At 42.8% G+C, this 24,993-nt stretch overlaps 1 protein-coding gene across 1 annotated transcript; it reads left to right on the top strand.

Annotated features, from left to right (window-relative positions):
• Positions 1-11,016: 11,016 nt before the first annotated feature.
• LOC114681562 (cytochrome P450 2A9) lies at positions 11,017-19,617 on the top strand. Its single transcript, XM_028855111.2, has 9 exons — positions 11,017-11,229; positions 11,510-11,672; positions 13,242-13,391; positions 13,610-13,770; positions 15,527-15,703; positions 17,260-17,401; positions 17,826-18,013; positions 18,545-18,686; positions 19,245-19,617. Exons 1-9 carry the CDS (start codon positions 11,053-11,055, stop codon positions 19,424-19,426), a joined length of 1,482 nt encoding a protein of 493 aa, XP_028710944.1. The 5' UTR covers positions 11,017-11,052; the 3' UTR covers positions 19,427-19,617.
• Positions 19,618-24,993: the final 5,376 nt, after the last annotated feature.

The following is a 24,993-nucleotide window of genomic DNA, read 5'->3' as shown; positions in this document are numbered from 1 at the left end:
TCTGGGAGAGGATTCAGATGCCTACAGTTGGAAGTCTGAAGAAACACGATCAGCTGAGGAGTTGACAAATGAACAAAACGTGACCTGGGAACACAGAAGAAGGGGATGCCCAGCCACCAAACCAGATCACCAGAATCATAAGTATATACTTCACCAACTGAGATCAGCTGCCCCTAAAGAAATAGCCCAATAGCACCAATTTAACCAAGAACCCCTACTAAACCAAGACTAAAAATTAGAACAAGAGAGGCACTCAGACACAGACACCACCTGCACTGCACAGAGGAAAAGATGAGTAGACGCCAGTGCAAAAATACAGGCAACAACATAAAGACCTATATGGCAACATCAGAACCTAGTGATTCTACACCCGCAAGACCTAAACATACCATGACAGAAGAAACAGAAGAGATCAACCCTAAAAATGACTTTAAGAAGATGATAGAGGCCTTAAAGAAGAAATAAAACATTCCCTCAATAAGGAAATAAAAACTTTCCTTAAAGAGGAAATGAAAAACTCCCTTAAAGAGTAAATAAGAACTTCCCTTAGAGAGGAAATGAAAAATTCCATTAAAGAGGAAATAAAAAACTCCCTTAAAGAAATGGAAGAAAAAAACGAACAAAAAATGGGAAGAAATCAAATCAAGCCAAGAAAAAGCAATTAAACAGATGAAAGAAACATTCCAAGAGCTGAAAAATTAATTTGAGACAATAAAGAAAACACATGCTGAGGGAATGCTAGAAATAGAAATACTGACAAAACTAACAGGAACTACAGAAACAAGCATAACCAACCGATTGCAAGAGATGGAACAAAGAATCTCTGACACTGAAGACACAATTGAGAAAATAGATTTATCAGTCAAAGAAAACACTAAAGACAAAAATGTCATAACACAAAACGTCCAGGAAATTTGGGACACCATGAACAGACCAAACCTAAAAATAATAGGGATAGAAGAAGGAGAATACCAACTCAAAGGCACAGAAAATATATTCAACAAAATCATAGGAGAAAACTTTCCTAACCTAAAGAAAGAAATACCTATGAAGATACAAGAAGCTTACAGAACACTGAATAGGCTGGATCCAAAAAAAAAAAAAAGTCCCCTTGCCACATAATAATCAAAACACTAAACACACAGAACAAAGAAAAAATATTAAGAGCCGCAAAGGAAAAAGACCAAGTAACATATAAAGGCAAACCCATCAGAATAACACCAGACTACTCAATAGAGACTATGAAAGCTAGAAGATTATGGACAAATCTCATGCAGACACTAAGAGACCATGGATGCCAACCCAGACTATTATACCCAGCAAAACTCTCAATCACCATAGGAGGAGTAAACAAAATATTCCAGGATAAAACCAGATTTAATCAATACCTATCCACAAACCCAGCCCTACAGAAAGCACTAGAAGGGAAAATCCAACCCAAAGAAGCTAAACACATCTATGAAAAATCAAGCAATAGATAATCCCACACCAACATACACCACAGGACAACACAACACAACCACAAAAAATAACAGGAATTAACAATCACTGGTCATTAATATCCATCAATATCAATGGTCTCAACTTACCTATAAACAGACACAGGCTAACATAATGGTTAAGAAAAAAGGACCCATCCATCTTCTGCATACAAGAAACACACCTTAACTTCAAAGACAGACACTACCTCTGAGTAAAGGGCTGGAAAAAGGCTTTCCAAGCAAATGGACCTAAGAAATAAGCTGGTGTAGCTATCCTAATATCTAATAAAATAGACTTCAAACTAAAATCAATCAAAAGAGATTAGGATGGACATTACATATTTAACAGGGGAAAAATCCACCAAGATGAAGTCTCGATTCTAAACATTTATGCTCCAAATACAAAAGCACCCACATTCATAAAAGAAACACTACTAAAGTTTAAAACGCACATCAAACCCCACACATTAGTAGTGGGAGATTTTAACACACCACTCTCACCAAAAGACAGATCTACCAAACTGAAACTTAACAAAGAAATAAAGGACGTAAGAGATGCTATGACTCAAATGGACCTAATAGATATCTACAGAACATTCCATCCTAACACAAAAGAATATACCTTCTTCTTAGCACCCCATGGAACCTTCTCAAAAATTGACCACATGCTTGGACACAAAACAAATCTCAACAAATACAAAAAAAAATTGGAATAACCTCCTGTATCTTATAAGACCACCATGCCTTAAAGTTAGACCTCAACAACAACAAAAATTATAGAAAACCCACAAACTCAAGGAAACTGAATAATGACCACCTGAATCACCAATGGGTCAAGGAAGAAATAAAGAAAGAAATTAAAGAGTTCCTAGAATTCAATGAAAATGAAAGTACAACATACCCAAACTTATACGACACTATGAAAGCAGTGCTAAGAGGAAAATTCATAGCTCTAAATGCACACATTAAGAAGATGGAGCAATCCCATACCAATGAATTAACAGCACAACTGAAAGCTCTAGAACAAAAAGAAACAAACTCACCCAGGAGAAATAGATGCCAGGAAATAATCAAATTGAGGGCTGAAATCAATGAAATAGAAAACAAGAGAACAATACAAAAAATCAATGAAACAAAGAGTTGGTTCTTTGAAAAAATCAACAAGATAGACAAACCCCTAGCCAAATTAACCAAAAGGCAAAGAGAGAGCACCCAAATTAACAAAATCACAAATGAAAAGGGAGACAAAACAACAGACAACGAGGAAATCCAGAGAATCATCAGATCATACTTCAAAAACCTGTACTCCACAAAAATGGAAAACCAGGAAGAAATGGACAATTTTCTGGATAAATGCCACATACCAAAATTAAATCAAGACCAGATAAACCATTTAAATAGACCAATAACCCCTAAAGAAATAGAAACAGTCATCAAAAGTCTCCCAACCAAAAAAAGCCCAGGAACAGATGGTTTCAGTTCAGAATTCTACCAGACTTTCCAAGAAGAACTAATACCAATACTCTTCAAAGTGTCCCACACAATACAAACAGAAGGAACACTACCAAACTCTTTTTATGAGGCTACAATTACCCTGATACCCAAACCACACAAAGATGCAACAAAGAAAGAGAACTACAGACCAATCTCCCTCATGAACATTGATGCAAAAATACTCAACAAAATATTGGCAAACTGAATCCAAGAATACATCAAAACAATCATCCATCACGACCAAGTAGGATTCATCCCAGGGATGCAAGGATGGTTCAACATACAAAAATCAGTCATATAAACAAACTGAAAGAAAAAAACCACATGATCATCTCCTTAGATGCTGAAAAAGCCTTTGACAAAATCCAACACCCCTTCATGATAAAAGACTTAGAAAGATCAGGAATACAAGGAACATTTCTAAACATAATAAAAGCAATTTATAGCAAGCCAACAGCAAACATCAAATTAAATGGAGAGAAACTCAAAGCGATACCACTAAATTAAGGAACAAAACAAGGCTGTCCACTCTCCCCATATTTATTCAATATAGTACTAGAAGTTCTAGCTAGAGCAATAAGATAACATAAGGAGATCAAAGGGATACAAATTGGCAAGGAAGAAGTCAAACTTTCACTATTTGCAGATGATATGATACTATACATAAGTGACCCCAAAAACTCTACCAGGGAACTCCTACAGCTGATAAACTCCTTCAGTAAAGTGGCAGGATACAAGATCAACTCAAAAAAATCAGTAGCCCTCCTATACACAAATGATAAAAGGGCTGAGAAAGAAGTCAGAGAAACATCACCCTTTACAATAGCCACAAATAATATAAAATACCTTGGGATAACACTAACTAAACAAGCGAAGGAACTTTTTGATAAGAACTTTAAATCTCTAAAGAAAGAAATTGAAGAAGATATCAGAAAATGGAAGGATCTCCCATGCTCATGGATAGGTAGGATTAACATAGTAAAAATGGCAATCTTACCAAAAGCAATCTACAGATTCAATGCAATCCCCATCAAAATCCCAACACAATTCTTCACAGAACTCAAAAGAACAATACTCAACTTCATATGGAAAAACAAAAGACCCAGGATAGCTAAAAGAATCCTGTATAATAAAGCAACCCCTGGAGGCATCACCATCCCTGACCTCAAACTCTACTATAGAGCTATAGTAATAAAAACAGCTTGGTACTGGTATAAAAACCGACATATGGACCAATGGAATCGAATTGAAGACCCTGACATTAATCCATGCACATATGAACACCTGGTGTTTGACAAAGGAGCCAAAACTATACAATGGAACAAAGAAAGTATCTTCAACAAATGGTGCTGGCATAACTGGATGTCAATATGTAAAAGATTACAAATAGATCCATATCTGTCACCATGCACAAAACTCAAGTCCATGTGGATCAAAGACCTGAACATAAATCCAGTTGCACTAAACTTAATAGAAAAGAAAGTAGGAAGCACTCTTGAACACATTGGCACCGGAGACCATTTCCTAAATAAAACACCAACAGCATAGACCCTAAGCACAACAATTAATAAATGGGACCTCTTGAAACTGAGAAGCTTTTGCAGCGCAAAAGACATGGTCAATAAGACAAAAAGACAGCCAACAGAATGAGAAAAGATCTTCACCAACCCCACATCTGACAGAGGATTGATCTCCACAATATATAAAGAACCCAAGAAACTAGACATCAAAGCACTGGACAGTCCAATTAAAAAATGGGCTAAAGAGCTAAACAGAGAATTCACAAAACAAGAAACACAAATGGCTGAAAGACATTTAAAGAAATGCTCAACATCCTTAATCATCAGAGAAATGCAAATCAAAACGACTCTGAGATACCACCTTACACCTGTCAGAATGGCTACAATCAAAAACACCAATGACAGCCAATGTTGGAGAGGATGTGGAGAGAAGGGAACACTCCTCCACTGTTGGTGGGAATGTAAACTTGTACAACCACTGTGGAAATCAGTATGGCAGTTTCTCAGAAAATTAGGAATCGTACTACCTCAAGACCCAGCCATCCTACTCTTGGGCATATACCCAAGGAATGCTGATTCATACCATAAAGATACATGCTCAGCTATGTTCATAGCAGCACTATTTGTAATAGCCAGAACCTGGAAACAACCTAGATGCCCATCAACGGAAGAATGGATGAAAAAAATGTGGTACATATACACAATGGAGTACTACTCAGCAGAGAAAAACAATGACAGCATGAAATTTGCAGGCAAATGGATGGAACTAGAAAAAATCATCCTGAGTGAGGTAACCCAAACCCAGAAAGACAGTCATGGTATGTACTCACTCATAAGTGGATTCTAGATATAAGATAAAGAACAATCAGACCACAACCCATAGAACCATAGAGGCTATATATATAGCATGGAGATCCCTAGGACGACTGTGGCTTATAATAAATTTCGGTTTTACTCAATTATTTAAAAAAAAAATACGGAAATTTTTTTTTGTCTCCAAGATGGCGGAGACAAGCAGACTCAGGTAGGCCTGTGGCAGCGGCCCGCGGAGGTAGACGGGTCTGGCGGCAGCGGCCGACAGGGACATTTATGCCCGGCAGCAGCTGGCGGAGACATTCAAGCCCAGCGGCGGTCCACAGAGGTGGACAGGCCCTGCGGTGGAGATAAGCAGATGGAGGTGGACAGGCCCGGCGCCGGCAGCCGACAGAGGCATTCAGGCCCGGCGGTGGCCCACAGAAGTAGACAGGCCACGCAGCGGAGACAGGCGGACGCAGGTCGGCGACTCTCGGAGGTGGAAGGGCCCGGTGGCAGCGGCCAACAGGGACATACAGGCCCAGAGGCAACCAGCAGAGACATACAGGCCCGGTGACAGTTCGCAGAGGTGGATGGGTCCGGCAGCAGTGACAAGCAGAGGTAGGTAGGCCCGCGGTGGCAGCCGGCAAAGACATACAGGCCCGTTGGCCGTCCGCAGAGGCAGACAGACCCAGCGGCAGCTGACAGGGACATACAGGCCCAGCGGCGGAGACAAGTGGGCGTAGCTGGGCCTGTGGCAGCGGGCCACAGGGGTGACAGGCCCGGGCACAGAGAGGGGCAGACACAGCTTGGAACGGGGACGCCTCTAGCCCCAACACCTCGGGAGGAGGCTATCTCTGTGGGTTGGAACCAGGGCAAGTCTGGGCACTCCGTCTGGGGACAACCCAGGGCCCAACTGCTGATCCTGTGAAACCCAACAACTTGGAGGTGTTGGTGAGACTACCCTGCTCAGCTGAAACCCATCTGGGAGAGGATTCAGATGCCTACAGTTGGAAGTCTGAAGAAACAAGATCAGCTGAGGAGTTGACAAATGAACAAAACGTGACCTGGGAACACAGAAGAAGGCACTACCCAGCCACTAAACCAGATCACCGGAATCATAAGTATATAATTCACCGACTGAAATCAGCTGTCCCTGAAGAAATAGCCCAATAGCACCAATTTAACCAAGAACCCCTACTAAACCAAGACTAAAAATTAGAACAAGAGAGGCACTCTCAGACACAGACACCACCTGCACTGCACAGAGGAAAAGATGAGTAGACGCCAGTGCAAAAATACAGGCAACAACATAAAGACCTATATGGCAACATCAGAACCTAGTGATTCTACACCTGCAAGACCTAAACATACCATGACAGAAGAAACAGAAGAGATCAACCCTAAAAATGACTTTAAGAAGATGATAGAGGCCCTTGAAGAAGAAATAAAACATTCCCTCAATAAGGAAATAAAAACTTTCCTTAAAGAGGAAATGAAAAACTACCTTAAAGAGGAAATAAAAACTTTCCTTAAAGAGGAAGTGAAAAACTCCATTAAAGAGGAAATAAAAAACTCCCTTAAAGAAATGGAAGAAAAAACGAACAAAAAATGGGAAGAAATCAAATCAAGCCAAGAAAAAGCAATTAAACAGATGAAAGAAACATTCCAAGAGCTGAAAAATGAATTTGAGACAATAAAGAAAGCACATGCTGAGGGAATGCTGGAAATAGAAATCCTGACAAAACTAACAGGAACTACAGAAACAAGCATAACCAACCGATTGCAAGAGATGGAACAGAGAATCTCTGACACTGAAGACACGATAGAGAAAATAGATTCGTCAGTCAAAGAAAACACTAAAGACAAAAAAGTTGTAACACAAAACGTCCAGGAAATTTGGGACACCATGAACAGACCAAACCTAAGAATAATAGGGATAGAAGAAGGAGAAGAATACCAACTCAAAGGCACAGAAAATATATTCAACAAAATCATAGAAGAAAACTTTCCTAACCTAAAGAAAGAAATACCTATGAAGATACAAGAAGCTTACAGAACACCGAATAGGCTGGATCCAAAAAAAAGTCCCCTCGCCACATAATAATCAAAACACTAAACACACAGAACAAAGAAAAAATATTAAGAGCCGCAAAGGAAAAAGACCAAGTAACATATAAAGGTAAACCCATCAGAATAACACCAGACTACTCAATAGAGACTATGAAAGCTAGAAGATCATGGACAAATCTCATGCAGACACTAAGAGACCACGGATGTCAACCCAGACTATTATACCCAGCAAAACTCTTAATCACCATAGGCAGAGTAAACAAAATATTCCAGGATAAAACCAGATTTAATCAATACCTGTCTACAAACCCAGCCCTACAGAAAGCACTAGAAGGGAAAATTCAACCCAAAGAAGCAAAACACATCCATGAAAAATCAAGCAATAAATAATCCCATACCAACTTACATCACAGAAGAAACAAGCTGGTGTAGCTATCCTAATATCTAGAGAAAAAGGATGTTTCAAAAGAGAAGAAATCTTGTGGCAATGCCTCAGTGGTCCAGGTAACTACCAGAACTCGGAAAAGTTGGTTGAACTTGGGATTGACTGGGAGGCCAAAGATTTAAAAAGCAGAAGATTCTCTCAAGACACAAGTTGTGTGATAATAGTGTGTTTTGTGTGTGTGAATGAGAATTTGTAAATGTTGAATTCTAGGCTTCGACAATCATTGTCAGTGCAGATTAAGCTGCAAGTATTTATGTTTTAAAACTTAAATTATAAAGCTAGTTACGTCTTTCTAACAACTAGTTTTAATGTTTATGAGCATATTTTACCTACATTACCTTTTCAGGATGTTGAGAAAGATGCATCACAAGCACAGGCTGGAGGCTGGGGGCTAGATGGTTTGAGGAAGAGGTCTTGGTGGACTCTTTCATAGAGCAAAGGGAAGCAATGCCTTCTGGGAAATGAGCTAAGTTTTAATCTAGTCTTTAAGATTAGAAGTCAAAAACAAAAATATTAAGGAAAGGAAAACCTAATTGATCTTTGAAGTATTGTTATGTGGAATTGAGTGGGACTTTTGAGGCCTTTCTTCCAGAAAACAAGGACTTGGTTGTCATGCCTATATTAGGCCTAAACCTTGGTGCCATGTAGTTGTACTTAAATCATTTCAATGGAAAGTGTCTTAGTGATTGGAACTTCTAGTGGTTTGGAGTTCTTCCATTTGAAAAATGTGATATTTGCATGGGATTGTTTGAATCTTGTCTTCTAGTCCCTCCCCATCACCGCCCTCATAGTCTAAAGGTAGATTTTTCTCTTGATAAAGGAACAAAAAAGGTGAACATCTTGTTTGTAAATAGGTATCTAGTAACTAGTGGTAAACTTGAAATGGTAGAATTCCTTAAAGCCTAATTCTAGGTAGCCTTAAGAAAATGTATCTTAATTGTTTTTGAACCTGTATTCACCTTGTTTTTTTCAAATATCTTAAGTTATATTTTCTTTTTCAGAGCTGCTTCTTATTTGGGGCCACTTTTTTTTTTAATTGAGGCGTAATTCATAAAAGGGTATATTGTTTTGATGAGACTTTTTACAACTGTGGCTGGATGTCTTTCTTTAGTCTTCCAAGAAGGGCCATTTTACTTTCTTAGAGGTACTTTTTAAAGTCATGAGGTCAACAACTTGGACTACTATGCATGTAAGTGCTAATGGAAATTAAAGCCCAAGTTGACCTCCAGCAGCAGTTCATACTATGTTGACAGTGAGAGAACACTTTGCCTGTTAGGATACTGTTACTCGTGGACTGAAATGCTAAAGAAACCCCTCCCCCTATTTTGTTTTTTGCAAAAATCAAGGTATATTCTAGGGTTTCCTAGTTGACCTCAACAGATAAACTGAGATGATAGTCTTAGTTCAGAAATGATCTGAATGTAGATTTACAGTCTACATGTACAGCTGGCTAAGTGAGATCGCTTTCACAGTTCTGCATGTATCCCATCAGCTCCCCATTAGTCACTGAACTCTTAAAACTGGTATTGTAACATTATCACAATGTTTTGCGCCAATTTTATAAACTTTGCAGTGCAATATGTGTTCCTTTTCTGAGGCAAACCAAAGGTATATTTCTCAAGGTTCTGCTGCTATCAGCAGCGTTGATGGAGGATTTTTTATACATTTGTAATAGATAGAAATAAACCAGAAAAAAAGAAGAAAAAAAAAGTGGTGGAGGAAAAGGTGAACACTGCAAGAATACTCAAAAGGGCTGAGAGTTGCAAACGCCAAGAATGGCTTTGCATAGTAAATGGAATAGAACAGCTCTGAACTATAGCTTACTTTTCCTGGTTTGGTCTGACAGAATGATTGAATGCTTTTGTACAAAAATCAGAGCCTTAAAAACAAGGATTTGGTGAGATTGTAAAATGGTGTGCCACTTTGGCAAAACAGTTTGGTGGTTGGTCAAAATGCAAAACATTGTTGCTCAGTTACTCAACAATTCTACCCTTAGGAATATATCCTCAAACTACTGAAAATGTGCACCTATGAAACATGTACATGAAGGTTTACAGCAGTGTGTTGCTAATAGTAAAAAAGTTAAAACAACTCAAATAGCTATCAAATACTGGAGAGAAATAAAATGTGGCTTATTCATACAATAGAATATTATTAAGACATAAAAATGAATAAGAAACTGACAGATTAAATGACTTTGGTGAACCTTCATAATTTCATTTGTAGATCTTTCCATTTCTAATTTATAAATACATTTGGGGTTATAAATTATAAATGTACTGCCTCCTGTCAACATTGTATACTTCTATTTGATGATTTCTGTGTCAAACATTATATGGAAATGTTTCCAAGTATTTTCTGTATTAACTGTGAATGAATAGAACAAAATAAATTGCCTGTGATGGAAAAAAAAAATAGCCAAATGAATGGAAACACATGAACTATGAACCAAAGACTGAGGGGCCCCCAGCTGGAGCAGGCCCTCTGAATAGGTGAGACAGTTGATTGGCTTGATCAGTTTGGGAGGCAACTAGGCAGTGGGACAAAGTCCTGTGCTCATTGCATGAGTTGGCTGTTTGAAACCTGGAGCTTATACAGGGACACTTGGCTCAGTCTGGGAGGAAGGGACTGGACCTGCCTGGACTGAGTCTATCAGGTTGATCCCAGTCCTCGGGGGGAGGATTTGCCCTGGAGGAGGTGGGAATGGGGGTAGGCTGGGGGTAAGGGGAGGAGGGGGAGGGGGGAGAATAGGGGAACCCATGGCTGATAAGTAGAACTGAATGGTATTGTAAAATAAAATAAAATAAAATGAAATGAAATAAATGAAAAAAAAAGAAAGAAATAAAATGAAATAAATCTTTTTTTAAGATTCACTGTCTGCAGTCATGCTTCCTTTATCATCCCAGTGAAATCCAAGAATTTGAATTCTATCACAGAGCACAAAATCCACATCTATGGGGTCCTTTTCATGTCCTCAGTCATATAAATATAGGTTTTTAGTTCTGGATTTGAGATCAAATGGACTGTCTCCAGAAAATACCTCTATAGTGTTTTGAATTAAGCCTGACAACCAGAAGTCTCCCTCCTCATTCCATGTTGTGGATATTGCAACACAGACAGGGTTGATGTTAGGAGATAAAATTGGGAGGTAAAAAGACTCAACTAGACAAATAGGAACAAAGGTCCTCCTCTATCCTGGGAGCATAAAGGCACTCTTGGCCACAGCCTGTCATTCTCACTGGCCACTATGCTGGGCTCAGGGCTGCTCTTGGTGGCCATACTGGCCTACCTGAGTGTCATGGTCTTCACGTCTGTCTGGAAGCAAAAATTCAGAGGAAAACTCCCTCCAGGACCCACTCCTCTGCCTTACATTGGGAATTACCTGCAGCTAAATATAAAAGACATGTACAGCTCCATCAAAGAGGTATCACCTGATGAGGGGATGGATGGGATGTGGGAGTATGGGCATCTGTGTGGTTTTGCATGTTCTTTGTGGTAGAAGAGTCATAGCGTAAGGCACAGTCTTTTGATGGGGGAATTGGGAAGGCTGTGGTGCTATCTCCAGTCTTTGGTTTTTGTTTTTGTTATGTTTTTAATTATTTGATTGTTGATTACAAGTAAGGTGATATCACAATACCTGAGCTTTGTGCACTGGTCAGTTAGATGGACTACTCATCTAACAGCTCTCGTCTACCCCACATCAGCTCAGTGAGCGCTATGGCCCTGTGTTCACCATCCACCTCGGGCCTCGCCGGGTCGTGGTACTCTATGGATACGATGCAGTCAAGGAGGCTTTGGTGGACCAAGCAGAGGAATTCAGTGGGCGAGGCGAACAGGCCACCTATAATACTCTCTTCAAAGGCTATGGTGAGGGGGATATCACATGGGGAAATGTGGTCAGGGACACTTGTTGGCCTTATTTAAGTAGCCTATCCTCCCAACTCATCTCCCCCTTCAAGGCTGTGGGGTACTCACCACTTCCATACTGAATGTTGCCTTTCACTGTGTTCCTCCCTGGCCTGTCTCAAATCTATGACCATTGCTCCCGGCGGCTCTCTACCCCATCTGCCTCTTCTCTCTAACTAAATGTCCACCTTTGTGCATCTATCTTGATATCCTCCTAGATTGAGTCCCACACCACCCCCTTAATTTAGCTGGTATTTTTACCTTCTGAAAACACTTTCGATTTATTTACCTAATTTTTCCATGTATGAGTGTTTGCCTGTGTGGATGGATTGCACCCTGTATGTCCCTGGTGCCAATGGAGGTCAGAGAGGTCATCAGACTTCATAGAGTGGGGGTCACAGCTGCTTGAGAGCTGCTGTGAGGAAGTCTGGACAGGAACCTGGGTCACCTGCAGAACAAGAGCTCTTAGCCACTGAGCCTTCTCTCCAGACTGATATTTTTATATTTTGGGGTCTTCACCTTCCACATTCCACTGTAATCCTTTCTCTTTCTCTCCTTCTCTTCCTCTGATTTGAGAACAGCCAACATCACTCCTTTCCTTTCCTGGGAACAACAGCCCCTCTGCTTTTTTGTCTCCCTGTTTTTATGTTTCCAGCCCAGCTTGGGATCATCCACAGCCTTTGTCTTGGCCTCTGGCTTTGGCCCCTCTTATGTGCTGAGCTGCTGCCTGCTTTTGTAAATGTTGTTTTACATACCTCAGATGCTTCCTCTAAGATGAGCCTAACTCTTGTGGAATGTTATAGTCCAGCCAGTGCTGGCCAAGGTTACAAAACATCAAGATGGCCTTGAGCCTTGAGCGGCAAAACGTTCATTGTAAGCAAGAAAGGGCAAAATTCAGAGAAAGCACACAAAGAGCCAAACACCTTTATGACATTAACTCTGTGGTTACTGTTTATCACGGAGGAGGTAGCTCTTTCCTTGAAGAACCGAGGGAAACACAAATGGTTACCACTATCTAGTGTCAAAGTACAGAGGTGACGCCAGCTCAGGCCACACAAACAAAACCAGAGGCAGGGACAAGGGTATGTTTGAGTGTAGTCAGTCCTTGCTATACTGGGGATTTGCTGATCTCAGCAAATGCTGACTGACCATGGGATTCTTCGTTAGTTTGCTACTTCAGAGACCCCAATAACTACCCAGCATCTTGGGGCATGATGGAGTTGGTCTAGTTATGATATTGAGGACTAGTTTCCCTATACTCTGAGTCTCTGCTTTTGCCTGGCTGTTATTGTTTCTCTTTGCCTGGCTGAATTGTTCCAACGTCTTACTCTAGTGTGTGTGTGTGTGTGTGTGTGTGTGTGTGTGTGTGTGTGTGTGATACAGGGTTGGTGTTTGTAACTCCTGTGTTCTCTCTGCCCCTATCTATCTGTGCCTCCTTCCTTTCCTCTTGGGAACCCTCTCCAATGTGGGTACTTGGCCTTCCTCAGCATCACTCTACACTTCCCCACCTCCACGTTATCACCTTTACAGGTGTGGCATTCAGCAGCGGGGAACGAGCCAAACAACTCAGGCGCTTCTCCATCGCAACGCTGAGAGACTTTGGTGTGGGCAAGCGTGGTGTGGAGGAGCGTATCCAGGAGGAGGCAGTGTGCTTGGTCAAGATGTTGCAGGACACCTGTGGTAAGCAAGAGACCCTTATGTGTTTGGGCAAGAGTAGAAACAGACCTGACACCGAGAACCTGTGGGTTGCAGCAAAGAGGTGTAGAAAAGAATGCCTACAAAATGATCCCTGGATGCTGGTGCAGAGTTTGGTCCCTCGTGCCAGGGGCCACATCATCTGCTTGACTCTTCTCTCCCCCATAATCCCTATGTCTTCCCAACCATGGCATGCCTCTCAGGAGCACCCATTGACCCTACCTCGTATCTGAGCCAAACAGTCTCCAACGTCATTAATTCCATTGTCTTCGGGGACCGCTTTGACTATGAGGACAAAGAGTTCCTGCAGCTGCTGCACATGATGGGTCAGATGAACAGATTTGCAGCTTCCAACATGGGGCAGGTAACCAAATCCAGCTTGGCCTTTTGCTCTCTTAGCACCCCATGTCACCTGTACCCACAGGGCACCCACACAGGGCAAGGACCATCCCAACTCTCATCCCCACAAGCATAAGCTCCCCTCAACCCCAGCCCTTACCCTAGACAACTGACCTTTACCTCAGCAGCCATGGGAGCTATCTGGTATGTAGAATCTAATGACATCAGGATATCTCAGAGGATTCCCCAAAAAAATCTCAAAGGGCTTCCCCGGTTTACCTTAATCTCTAACAAATCCTCTGAACATCCTAACACCTGCTCAGGGGAGACATGTTGACCACCTTAGGCCCCTCCTCTATCCTGAGCACCTGGTTCTGCCAAAGCAAGGCCAGTAAAGTTATTTGTCCTCTATACTATTTGGCCTCTATACTACTGTCCCAAAATATCCCACCTGGACAACTGGACAAGAGATACCTGCTTGTCCCATGTAAATTCAGAAATGAGTAGACAGGCACCTCACCTGAGACAACCAAGCACAAATTTCTGAATAGGCTGTTTACCCAAACACCCAAATGAGTATCTTCCAGCCCCATACAGCCCACATCAAAACACCATCTGACAAGTGTACCCCACACCTTATAACCTGAACCACCCCAGGCTGAAGGCCTGACTATCTAGAATACAGATTCTACTCTCAAACAAGTATCTAGACAACTAAACAGCCCACCCAGATGCCTAAACATCTAGATTCCCTCATTACACTCATAGGCTCAATGCTGAAAGACTGGAGCAAGACTCTGACCCAAAATCGCTTAAATAGCTGAGTATCTACTAGTATACCCTTTTGATCCACCTCATCTGAATTGTTGGACAATGGACATCATGCTTAACCCAATTATGAAATGTCTGTCTGTGGGGCTGCAGTGGCGCCTCAGTGGTTAAGAGCGTGCACTGCTCAACTCTTCCTAAGGACCTAAGGTCAGTTCTCAGCATAACCGCCTTGTCTTAGTTAGGTTTTGCTTTTGCTATGAGGAGACACTAAGACCACAGCAACTCTTATAAAGAAAACATTTAACTGAGAGGGCTCGCTGACAGTTCAGAAGTTCAGTCTATCATAGAGGAGACCATGGCAGCATGCAGGAAGACACGGTGCTGGGGAAATAGTCTAGTGTCCTTCATCTTGCAGGCAGCAGGAAGTCAACTGACATACTTGGTGGGATCCTGAGTATATGAAACCTCAAAGCCCGCCCCCTCAGTGCATACCTCCTCCAACAAGGCCATCCCACTCCAACAAAACTACATCTCCTAAGAGTGCCACTCCTTATGAGATTATGGGATAATGGGATTATGGGGACCAATTACATTCAAACTACCACACATCTGTAACTCCAACCCTAAGGGATCTCAGCTCTAAGGGATCTGACTTTGGGCACCTGTACTCACACACATGCACATAATTAAAGGTAAAAAGATAACAAAATGAATATAAAGAGTTCTTCAAAAAGTACAGCTGCTGTGTGTGCAACCCAGCCTTATTATAAATACATTAGCACCTGAATGAATGAATGCCTTGAGCCAAGTAACACTCTTTCCCTGAGACAAGTTCCATTCCCATTGGGCATTGCCACTGACAGCTCTCTCTCTCTCTCTCTCTCTCTCTCTCTCTCTCTCTCTCTCTCTCTCTCTCTCTCTCCCTCTCTCTCTCTCTATCTATCTATCTATCTATCTATCTATCTATCTATCTATCTATCTATCTCTCATCCTGTCTCTACCACTCCCAGCTCTATGACATGTTCCATTCAGTGTTGAAGTACCTTCCTGGACCACAGCAACAGATCATCAAGGATACGCAGCAACTGGAAGACTTCATGATCAGGAAAGTGAAGCAGAACCAGAGTACCCTGGACATCAATTCCCCACGGAACTTCATTGACTCCTTTCTCATCCACATGCAAGAGGTGATCCAGCACCCGGGGGATGGGAGGTCCAAAACCAGGCACGAGGCCAATTAAGACCCTGGGATGCTCCTCACAGTCCCGATCATGGTTAAACTCTTCTATCAGTTGAGCCCTACCCAAGCCAGGGCACCGGCAAGCAATTTACCATGCCAACCCATTTTCCAGCATTCCCCTGCAAGATACTGTTTTCAGTACATCCCACTCTTCACTTGCTTAGCATCCACAGAAGCCACTGAAAAGGACTCTGTGGAGCCTGAATTTCACAAATGAGGAAACTATGCTGAAAATGGCCTGCCTGACATCATGCACTAACACAAACCCTTACCTCTCTGGCTCTAACTTTTGCTATCAGCCACCATGATCTTATCATTTCACATCTTGATTCTGAAGTACACATCAATGGCCAAGGGAACCTGGGTTTATTATGTGACATCAAAGGGTTTCACATCTGGGAAGAAAGGACATGGAATTCTGTAGAGCGTGAAGGTCAAGGGTCTGATTAGGGACTCTTCTATGGGTTGTTTGAGAAAGCAGGAGAGGCTGACATTTAAATTCTGGGTCTGTCTCACATCTGTCTCCAATGACAGACTCCATCATGGCACCTGTGGAGTTCTTTCTCACTCTACCTTACCCCTCACTTGCTAAATGTTACGACCATGAAAAGAGTGACTGTTAAAGGACAGACAGACAGTTGACTAGAGAGGAACAAAGATTCCCATGCAGATCCATGACTCCACACATGACCTGGAGATTGCCTTTCCCACCTTTGTCTGGACCCTTGAGAGCTGGATCCAAAGACAACTCCAGAAGTAGTGCCCAACCCCCACGACACCCCTGCCCACCTCTCTGAGGAACTTAATCTGCAATGATGACTGTTGAGGGAAGGTGAAATCATATTCCTGAGTCATGTGGCTGCTGATAAATTGCCCTGGCTCAAGTGAAGACCCCTCACCCATGCAGACAGCCCTAATTATAAGCAGTGGGCCACAAAAAAAAAAGTGACTGTTGGAGGGGAATTAGGAATTCCTTATTAGGAATATGAAAGGGTTCGGCTGGGCAGTGTGGCTCACGCCTTTAATCCCAGCACTAGGGAGGCAGAGCCAGGCGGATCTCTGTGAGTTCGAGGCCAGCCTGGTCTACCAGGACAGGCACCAAAACTACACAGAGAAACCCTGTCTCAGGGGGAAAAAAAGCAAGGGGGGGGGGGAGCCAATGGGAAGGGAAATGGTAAAAGTATGCCTGAAAAATGAGGACACAAGGCTCACTGTGTATGGAAGGGGGTTCATCTGGGAGGATTTGGGGGGAGCGGTTTGAATATACTCACAGTACAATGAATGAAAGTCTCAAAGAATTAATGAAATATTTGTAAAAAGAATGACTAGAAAAATTTTAGAAAATTATAACCCTTGATGTCCTCGAAGGGAATGATAAACTGATGAATGGGTTTGTTCTCTCTTACCCTCTCTCTCTTTCCCTCTCTCTCCCCTCTCTCTGCCTCTTCCCCTCTCTTTCTCTCTTCCCCCTTCTCTCTCCCTCTCTCCCTCCTCTCTCTCTAGGAGAAGAACAACCCCAATTCAGAGTTCCACATAAAGAACCTGGTGATGACGTCACTGAGCCTCTTCTTTGCTGGTTCTGAGACCGTCAGCTCCACACTGCGCTATGGCTTCCTGCTGCTCATGAAGCACCCAGATGTGGAAGGTGAGGCTGGCTCTGGGGCAGGAAAGTGGGGAACCACAGATGCTCCAACCTCTTTTCTGAGCTCACCACAATGACCCTCACCTCTCCCAGGTCCCTGAATGCTCAGACATGCCCTGCTTTGCAGAGCCAGAGGGTTATAAAATGCTTGAATAGGGTTCTCACCAGTTGTTGAAATGTTAGATATTTCCAAATTGATTTCCCACTGGCTGCCAGATTCCTGCACTCTGGTTCATGCCCTGACACTCCTCCCTGTTCTCCCCATCCCATGATTCTGTTGTGGAAAGGATCAAATGACATTGGCTAGCATTTAGGTATGGCTATATATTTCGAATGGTCTGTATGCAAGTCATTTACAGATCCATGTTTGAACTGTGCCACCTGCTCTGAGTTCCCTGTCTTAAACACAATTCCCCTTGTCCTCCAGCCAAGGTCCACGAGGAGATTGACAGGGTGATTGGCAGGAACCGACAGCCCCAGTTTGAAGACCGCTTGAAGATGCCCTACACCGAGGCTGTGATCAATGAGATCCAGAGATTTGCTAACCTTGCTCCCTTGGGCATTCCTCGAAAGACTATAAAGAACACCACATTCCGTGGCTTCTTCCTCCCCAAGGTGCAGCCATATCCACCCAGGAGGGGCCTCCAGCCCACTTCCTGGTGCCTCAATGCCCCTTTTTACCTACAGCTATCTGACTCCAACTCCAATTCCTCCAATTAAAGAATCCCCCAGCTGCCATGTCAGCCTCCCCAGGACCCTCTGATTAGATTGCTGTCACTTCACCTTGATTTAGCACCTCGAGACATTCATCCCCATGTCCTCAACTTCCTGCCTCAGGGATGTAACTCCGATTTCTAACCACTCTTCTGCCTTGATAGCTACCAATCCCTCAACTCCTGGGCTGGAGAGGCAAAGGCCTGTGTCACTCCAACAGCCTGTCTCAGAACATGCACCCCCTTGAGCTCAAATCTCCTACCACAGGTCATACACAACACATCCCCTCTAAACTCATATTCACTAATGCCCCTGCCTCAGAGGCTCCCAAACTCTGTGAGTTCCAGTTCTTTTAACCTGTGACCATAGCACCTCTGTGGGTATTTTCTCCATTAACCCACCTTCTCAAATCTCCTTCCTTCTCTCTTCCAGGACACTGAAGTGTTCCCTATATTAGGTTCTCTGCTGACAGACCCAAAGTTCTTCCCTAGTCCCAACGATTTCAACCCCCAAAACTTCCTGGATGACAGGGGGAAGTTGAAGAAGAATGCTGCTTTTGTGCCCTTTTCCATAGGTAAGAAAACACTGAATTACTGGACCACTGCTCACATCAACAGGGGTAGCTCATGCCAGCACCCCTCTCTGGGATGCAGTCTAGCATCCTTCTTCTGCATCAGGTTCCTCTTGGAATCTAATTTCCAGCCAACCAGATGCAATTCCCGCACCTCCCGAGCACCAAGCATCTGGACACAGGTCAAAGGGTCAATGGGACTCCTTCCAGAGATTGGGAAAAAGCAAAGCTCCAACTGAGTCTGCCATCTTTCCTGGGTCATGCAAGCAATTCTTCAGACTCTTAAAAAAGGAGACAACAGAACAGCATCCATAGTTGAGAGTATAATTGGTAGAGGAAGCATCTTGACTTTCCCTTGCTACAGCCTAGAATGGGTCACCCCACTTTGTATACAGGGAAACTGAGATTCAGAAAGGCTTTGGAGTCTTTTCTAATGACCCCTCACACTCCAGCACTCCAGCCCCTTCTCCCTGAGAGGATGCACGGTGCACTGTGTAGCCGAGGCAAGGCAGCAGTGAGAACGGCCTCCACCTCTGCATTCCTCCTCTCTCTCCTCTTCAGGAAAGCGGTTTTGCTTGGGGGACGGCCTGGCTAAGATGGAGCTCTTTCTCTTCCTCACCACCATCCTGCAGAACTTCCGTTTCAAGTTCCCGAAGAAACTTGAAGACATCAATGAGACCCCCAAACCCTTGGGATTTGCCAGGATCATACCAACATACACCATGAGCTTCCTGCCCATCTGATTCTGGGTTCAACCAAGGTGGAGCAAGAGGGAGGGAGAGAGTCTGGAGTGAGGCAAGAGTGAAGGCAGAGCAAAGGGGAAAAGGGAAAACTGGGGAGTTAATAAGGGAACACATGCTTGTAAGAAAATTTAAGCACCTACTTAAACTGTAATGGTAATAAAAAGCAAATAACATGCATTGGGCAGTGGTAATAACAGCTGTCATTCACTGAGCAAGGGTTCCTTGTCAGCTCTGCCCAAGTTGTCCCATCATCCTCTCATTTGGTATTTCAGACCATACAAGGGTAACATGTCCCCCAGCCCAGTTTACAGGTTTCAAGGGTGGAGATTACAAACACATCAGCCTGAGATCCCTTTGCATCATAAATTAAATGCTGCATACAGAGCTGAAGATATGGCTCAGTAAATGACTAGATTACCACACGAGCCCAACAGCGTGAGTCCTAGCCTCAGAACCTATGTACAACTATAGATATGGTGGCACAGTCTGTAACCTCAGCATTGCCATGATGAGATGGGAGAAAGGGACTGGAGAATAAGCCAGAAACACTCAGGCCTGTTGGCCTGATGTGTGCTGTTGTCTTCGTTAGGGTTTTATTGCTATGAAGAGACACCATGACCACGGCAACTCTTACAAAGGAAAACATTTCATTGGGGCTGCCTTACAGTTTCTGAGGTTTAGTCTATTATCATCATGATAGGACATGGTGATGTGCAGGCAGACATGGTGCTGGAGAAGGAGCTGAGAGTTCTACATCTTGACCGCAAGCAGCAGAAGGAGATTGTGTGCCACGCTGGATGTAACTTGAGCATATAAAAACTCCAGTCTTCCTCCACAGTGACACACTTCCTCCACCAAGGCCACACCTACTCCAACAGGGCCACATCTCCTAATAGTGCCACTCCCTATGGGCCAACCATTCAAACACATGCGTCTATGGGAGCTATATCTATTCAAACCACCACAGCCATGCAGCAACAGAACAAGAAAGCCCGCCTCAGACAAAGTAGAAGGAGAGAATTGTGCCTCTAAAAGTCACCTCTGGCTGTGGTACACACACTGTGGCACATCCATGCCCACACTCAAACATACACATTTAATTTATTTAATGTAAATGCTACATACAGACATAAACTGACTACTCCCCCCTCCCTCTCTCTTTCCCTCTCTCTCTCTCATACAGTACACAAACACACACACACACACACACACACACAACTCACTTGTTTTTCAGGACTATGTATCCAGAATTCTTAAAATTTCATAGTTTTCTCAATTTACATTATTCTGTTGCTGGCAATGTAGGATTCATTGGGCTGAGGGCTGAGGGGACTCTATCCCCATACAAGTATTTTCACTGACACTCTAGCAAGCAACCCAGCATCACAAACAAATCATATTATCCCTGTGGATATCTCCTAAAAGGCCTCTGGAAACTTCAACTCAGGGAATCAGAACTTTGGATAACAAAACTATCAAATCCTAAAACTGCTGTGTCTGCAGATTTGAATCTTAGCATCTCAGGCTCTCAGAATCCAATACTCGGAATCTTCCTGTCACTGATGTCCTCGGAGGCCACCATAAACATCTTTGGGAGCTGCATCCCAGCCACTTCTGTGATAGCAAGTGCCAGACTGCCCAGCTGACTATCTCCTCATGATGAGTTGAGGGAGAAAAGGTTGAAAGAAAGAGAAACTGGAGAGACCTGAGACCAGGAGTGGGAGTGGGGTAGGGGATAGCCTTTGTCTTCTAAGACAGAGAGAAAGAAAGCAATCAATTCCTCAAACTTCCATCTAGAAATAGGTAACTTGGGGATGTGGAGATAGCATACAGTTTAAGAGCATCTGTTGATGTTACAGAGGACCCGTTCAGTTCCCAACACCCACATTGGGCAGCCCACATCGCCTGTAACTCCAACTCCAGGGCCAGACTCCTCTGACCTCCTTGAGCACCTGACCCACTCGTATGCACATTCCCCCACCCAGACATGTCTTCATACACTAATTTAAAATAATAAAAATAAAGCCAAGTGTGGCAGCACAGGCCTTGAAGACCAGCACTCAGTGGGCAGAGGCAAGCAGATCTCTGTGGGCATCAGGCCAGCCTGGTCTACCAGTGAGACCTGCTAAAATATTACTGATGGTTATGATCATGATGATACTTCTTTTAGAAATTGGAAAGTGTTGCTGGATATTCAATCACACTGTTTACACTGACTTTGTATTTGTATTAATCAAATAAAATCAACCTTGTGTCAGAAGGCTGAGTTAGCAATTAGTTGACAGAAAGTAATCATAGAAAGTTCAGAGGGTGTCTGGAAGATGACAGAGAGACCCACAGGAAGTACTGGGGAGGGACTTTCTGTGGTGTTTTTGTTTGTTTGTTTGTTTGTTTTGTCAGAGCAGAAGGATGGTCTCTTTCAGAGACACTGGCTAAGAAGAATGTCAGGTAGTTACTAATCAACCTCTCTAAGCTATCAGGTTTTCACCCCAGCCTCTGACTACTAAGTCTTATTGATAAAGAGACCAATAATAGAGATTTAACTAAAAGCTATATTTGGTGGCAGCTACAGGGCCAGTGCCTACAGGGATGGAATTCTCACCAGGCTGTGGCTTTACAAAGACTTACTACTGATAATATACAAGCTTTAGAAAGACCTACTAATGAAAGTAAGAAAAATACTCAGACATAGACAGAGGACTTTAGACAAGAACCTATTGTACCACTGCATAATATAGCTAAAGAGGGGCTGCCCAAAGTTATTAGTAAACCAATCTCAATTTATACAGTTAGTACACAAGAATGACCAGCAGATGATAGGCACATCCAAGATTATGCTGAAGTTAAATGGAATCCTGCAGAAATGTTAAATTTGAGGAGATTTAAGAAAGTGGTCAGTTCATATGGTATGCATTCACTCTAGTGGAAAAATGTTAAATTCATAGAACATAATTACATACATACATACACACATACATACATACATACACACATACATAAATACATAAGAACAGAATTATCCCTCAAGACTGGAAAGATTTAGCTACAGCAACACTGGAAGTTGGTCCTTAGTTTCAATGAAAATCATGATGGAGAGAGGAAGCTAGGGTCATAGAACAATGAATAGCGCTACAGGTATTGATATTTCCCAAGATCAGCTTATTGGTGAAGGCTAGCATGGTGACTTGCAAAGACAGTTTGGATTTGATGATCACATCCTGGCCCTATGCCATATAGCAACTTTGAGTGCTTGGGACAAGGCTAAAGAATCAGGAAAGAAGTCTGAGTCTTTTACTAAAATTATACAAGGCACAAAAGAAGTCTTCATTAATTTTTTGCAAAGATTGACTTTAACTGTAAATAGAATGATGTCAGGTCCAGAAGTTGGACAAATAGTAACTGAATCTTCGGCTTTTGAAAGTGCTAATTCAGAATGCAAACAGATGATTAGGCCTTTAAAGGCAAGATCAGCACCCATAGATGAATGGATTAGAAATACAGCTGATATTGGATCTCCCGTTTATGATGCTACTTTGATAGAAGAAATGATTTCTAAAAATTTTAAGAAAAATCAAAATGTCAGATGTTTTAGTTGTGGTAAGCAAGGGCATCTGAAAAGGGATTGTAGACAAGGTGTTCCTAGAAGCAACGTTTTTTTTCTAGAGATAACTGAAACAGTAGGCCCCAGCTTTCTGGAGTATGCAGAAGGTGTGGCAGAGGCCAGCATTCAACTAATGAATACAGATCAACAAAGGACAGGCAAGGCAACTCTTTGCCGGCAGGAAACACCTTAAGGGGACTCCCACCGGCCCCAGTATCAAACTTGGTTCAATTATTCCCTGTCAGCATTGGAGAAACTCATTCATAGAGGAATTAAAAGACTTAATGCCTATTGTTAAAAACCATACTGATCTGGATGTGATCAAGAACCAAATAGCTTCAGTAGATAAAACAAAAAATTCAGGAGAGACCAGAAAACAAGTATTTTTGCAAACTTCTATAAATGATCAAAGACCAAAGCTAAAAAAGAGGAATAAATGGCATTGTAATTAAAAATTTAGTAGACATAGGAGCAGATGTAACAATAATTTCATCAAAATTTTAGCATTACATTGCCTCTTCAGGAGGTAAATATTCAGCTTCTAGGGATTGGAACTTTATCTCAGGTAAAACTAAGTTCAAGGTGGGTAGAGTGTATAGGGCCAGAGGACAGATATGTGTAGCTAATATAGCAATAAATTTATGGGGATGTGCTTTCCATTGTTGCAGCAATGGAAAACACAGATTAACATTCCTCCAATGTCAGAAACAAACCATAAAATAAAGAATACTTCTGAGGAAAATATTGCAAGGTATTATCAAGAACAATCACAGAACGTTCAGGCAGTGCATAAGCAGGCCACAACAGCTGTTGATCTTTCAAAGGTACCAACAGCCCTACCTTTAATATGGTTAATTGACAAACCTGAGTGAATGGGAAAATGGCAGGATATCCAAGACTAGTCTCTGCAATGGTCCAGTATTTATGGTGCTTTAGAAACCAGAAACCTTGAACCAGACCAAAGACTCGTGGCAATGAATATTTCCACGGAAAGCTATTTGGGCAAAAAAATATACTCTGTGACACACTGCCCAAATGTGTCACTACTATGAATGAATATGCAATGGAGAGGTGGGAAAGATGGAGAAATGGAGTGGTGAGTGTACAGGAGAGAGAGGCAGAGCTAGAGATGAGTTGATAGAGACCAGTGTGGACAGGGGAGCATTGTAAGCCTCTTGAGCCACATGAGTGGCCCCTCCCATGAGGACGTCTAGCTGCCAGATTCCACCCACAGAATACTGTAACTGCCCTAATTGCTGGACCTGCCCCTACCCAGCCGAGCAAAACGCTCATTCTCTAGACATGAAATCCCAGCAATCTCCACCCTGGAAAGCTTCACCCTGAAAAATTCCACCCCCTTCCAAGGAAGCTCTATATAAGCCCTGTATCCTGTTCAGTGTGCTACTGTTTCTTGCTTGAGCAGAGGTAGCCACCCTCCTGGTTTTTTTCTTCCCAATCAATCTGTGTGATGTTTGTTGTGTGGTGTAACTTTGTGGTATTCCTAGGCTTCTAGTTGCAAGGATATTTTCCATCTAAACTGCAATGCTTACAAGCATGCCCTTGCTAAGTAGGGCCAACTCGGCGGTGGTCCTGGTTTTGAGCAATGACAGGATGTCTGGATTGGACCTCCTCAAAAGACCTCCATTATCCATACTGCCCCTAAAGGCCATGATGGTATCCATGGTCTGCTGCCCCAGGCTGTGTTGAAGCCCAAGGTTCATATGGATGTCCATGGTCCAACAGCAACTGAGGGCCTTGTTGATGTCCATGGCCTGTGTTACCACTGAAGGTTATGCAGATATCTGTGCTGTGTGCTGCCACCTGAAGCTATGTTGATGTCCATGGACCATTTTGTCACCAAGGGCCATATTGATGTGAGGGGCCTGTACAGCCACCTGGGGCCATGCTGATTTTGTGGTCCATGCTGCCACTGAGGGCCATGTCTGGGTCCATGATCCTGCTGCAT

This window comes from Peromyscus leucopus, chromosome 1 (assembly GCF_004664715.2).
Source record: "Peromyscus leucopus breed LL Stock chromosome 1, UCI_PerLeu_2.1, whole genome shotgun sequence".
NCBI lineage: Eukaryota > Metazoa > Chordata > Mammalia > Rodentia > Cricetidae > Peromyscus > Peromyscus leucopus.
Note: the sequence above shows the minus strand (reverse complement) of the source record. Positions and strands in the feature narration are given on the sequence as shown.

Bases quoted from the DNA above. Each gene is read 5' to 3' on its own strand.
- LOC114681562 (XM_028855111.2), top strand. From the start codon at position 11,053: ATGCTGGGCTCAGGGCTGCTCTTGGTGGCCATACTGGCCTACCTGAGT. The intron at 11,230-11,509 runs GTATCACCTGAT...ACCCCACATCAG, and splicing joins TGTACAGCTCCATCAAAGAG to CTCAGTGAGCGCTATGGCCC. The intron at 15,704-17,259 runs GTGATCCAGCAC...CTCTCTCTCTAG, and splicing joins TTCTCATCCACATGCAAGAG to GAGAAGAACAACCCCAATTC.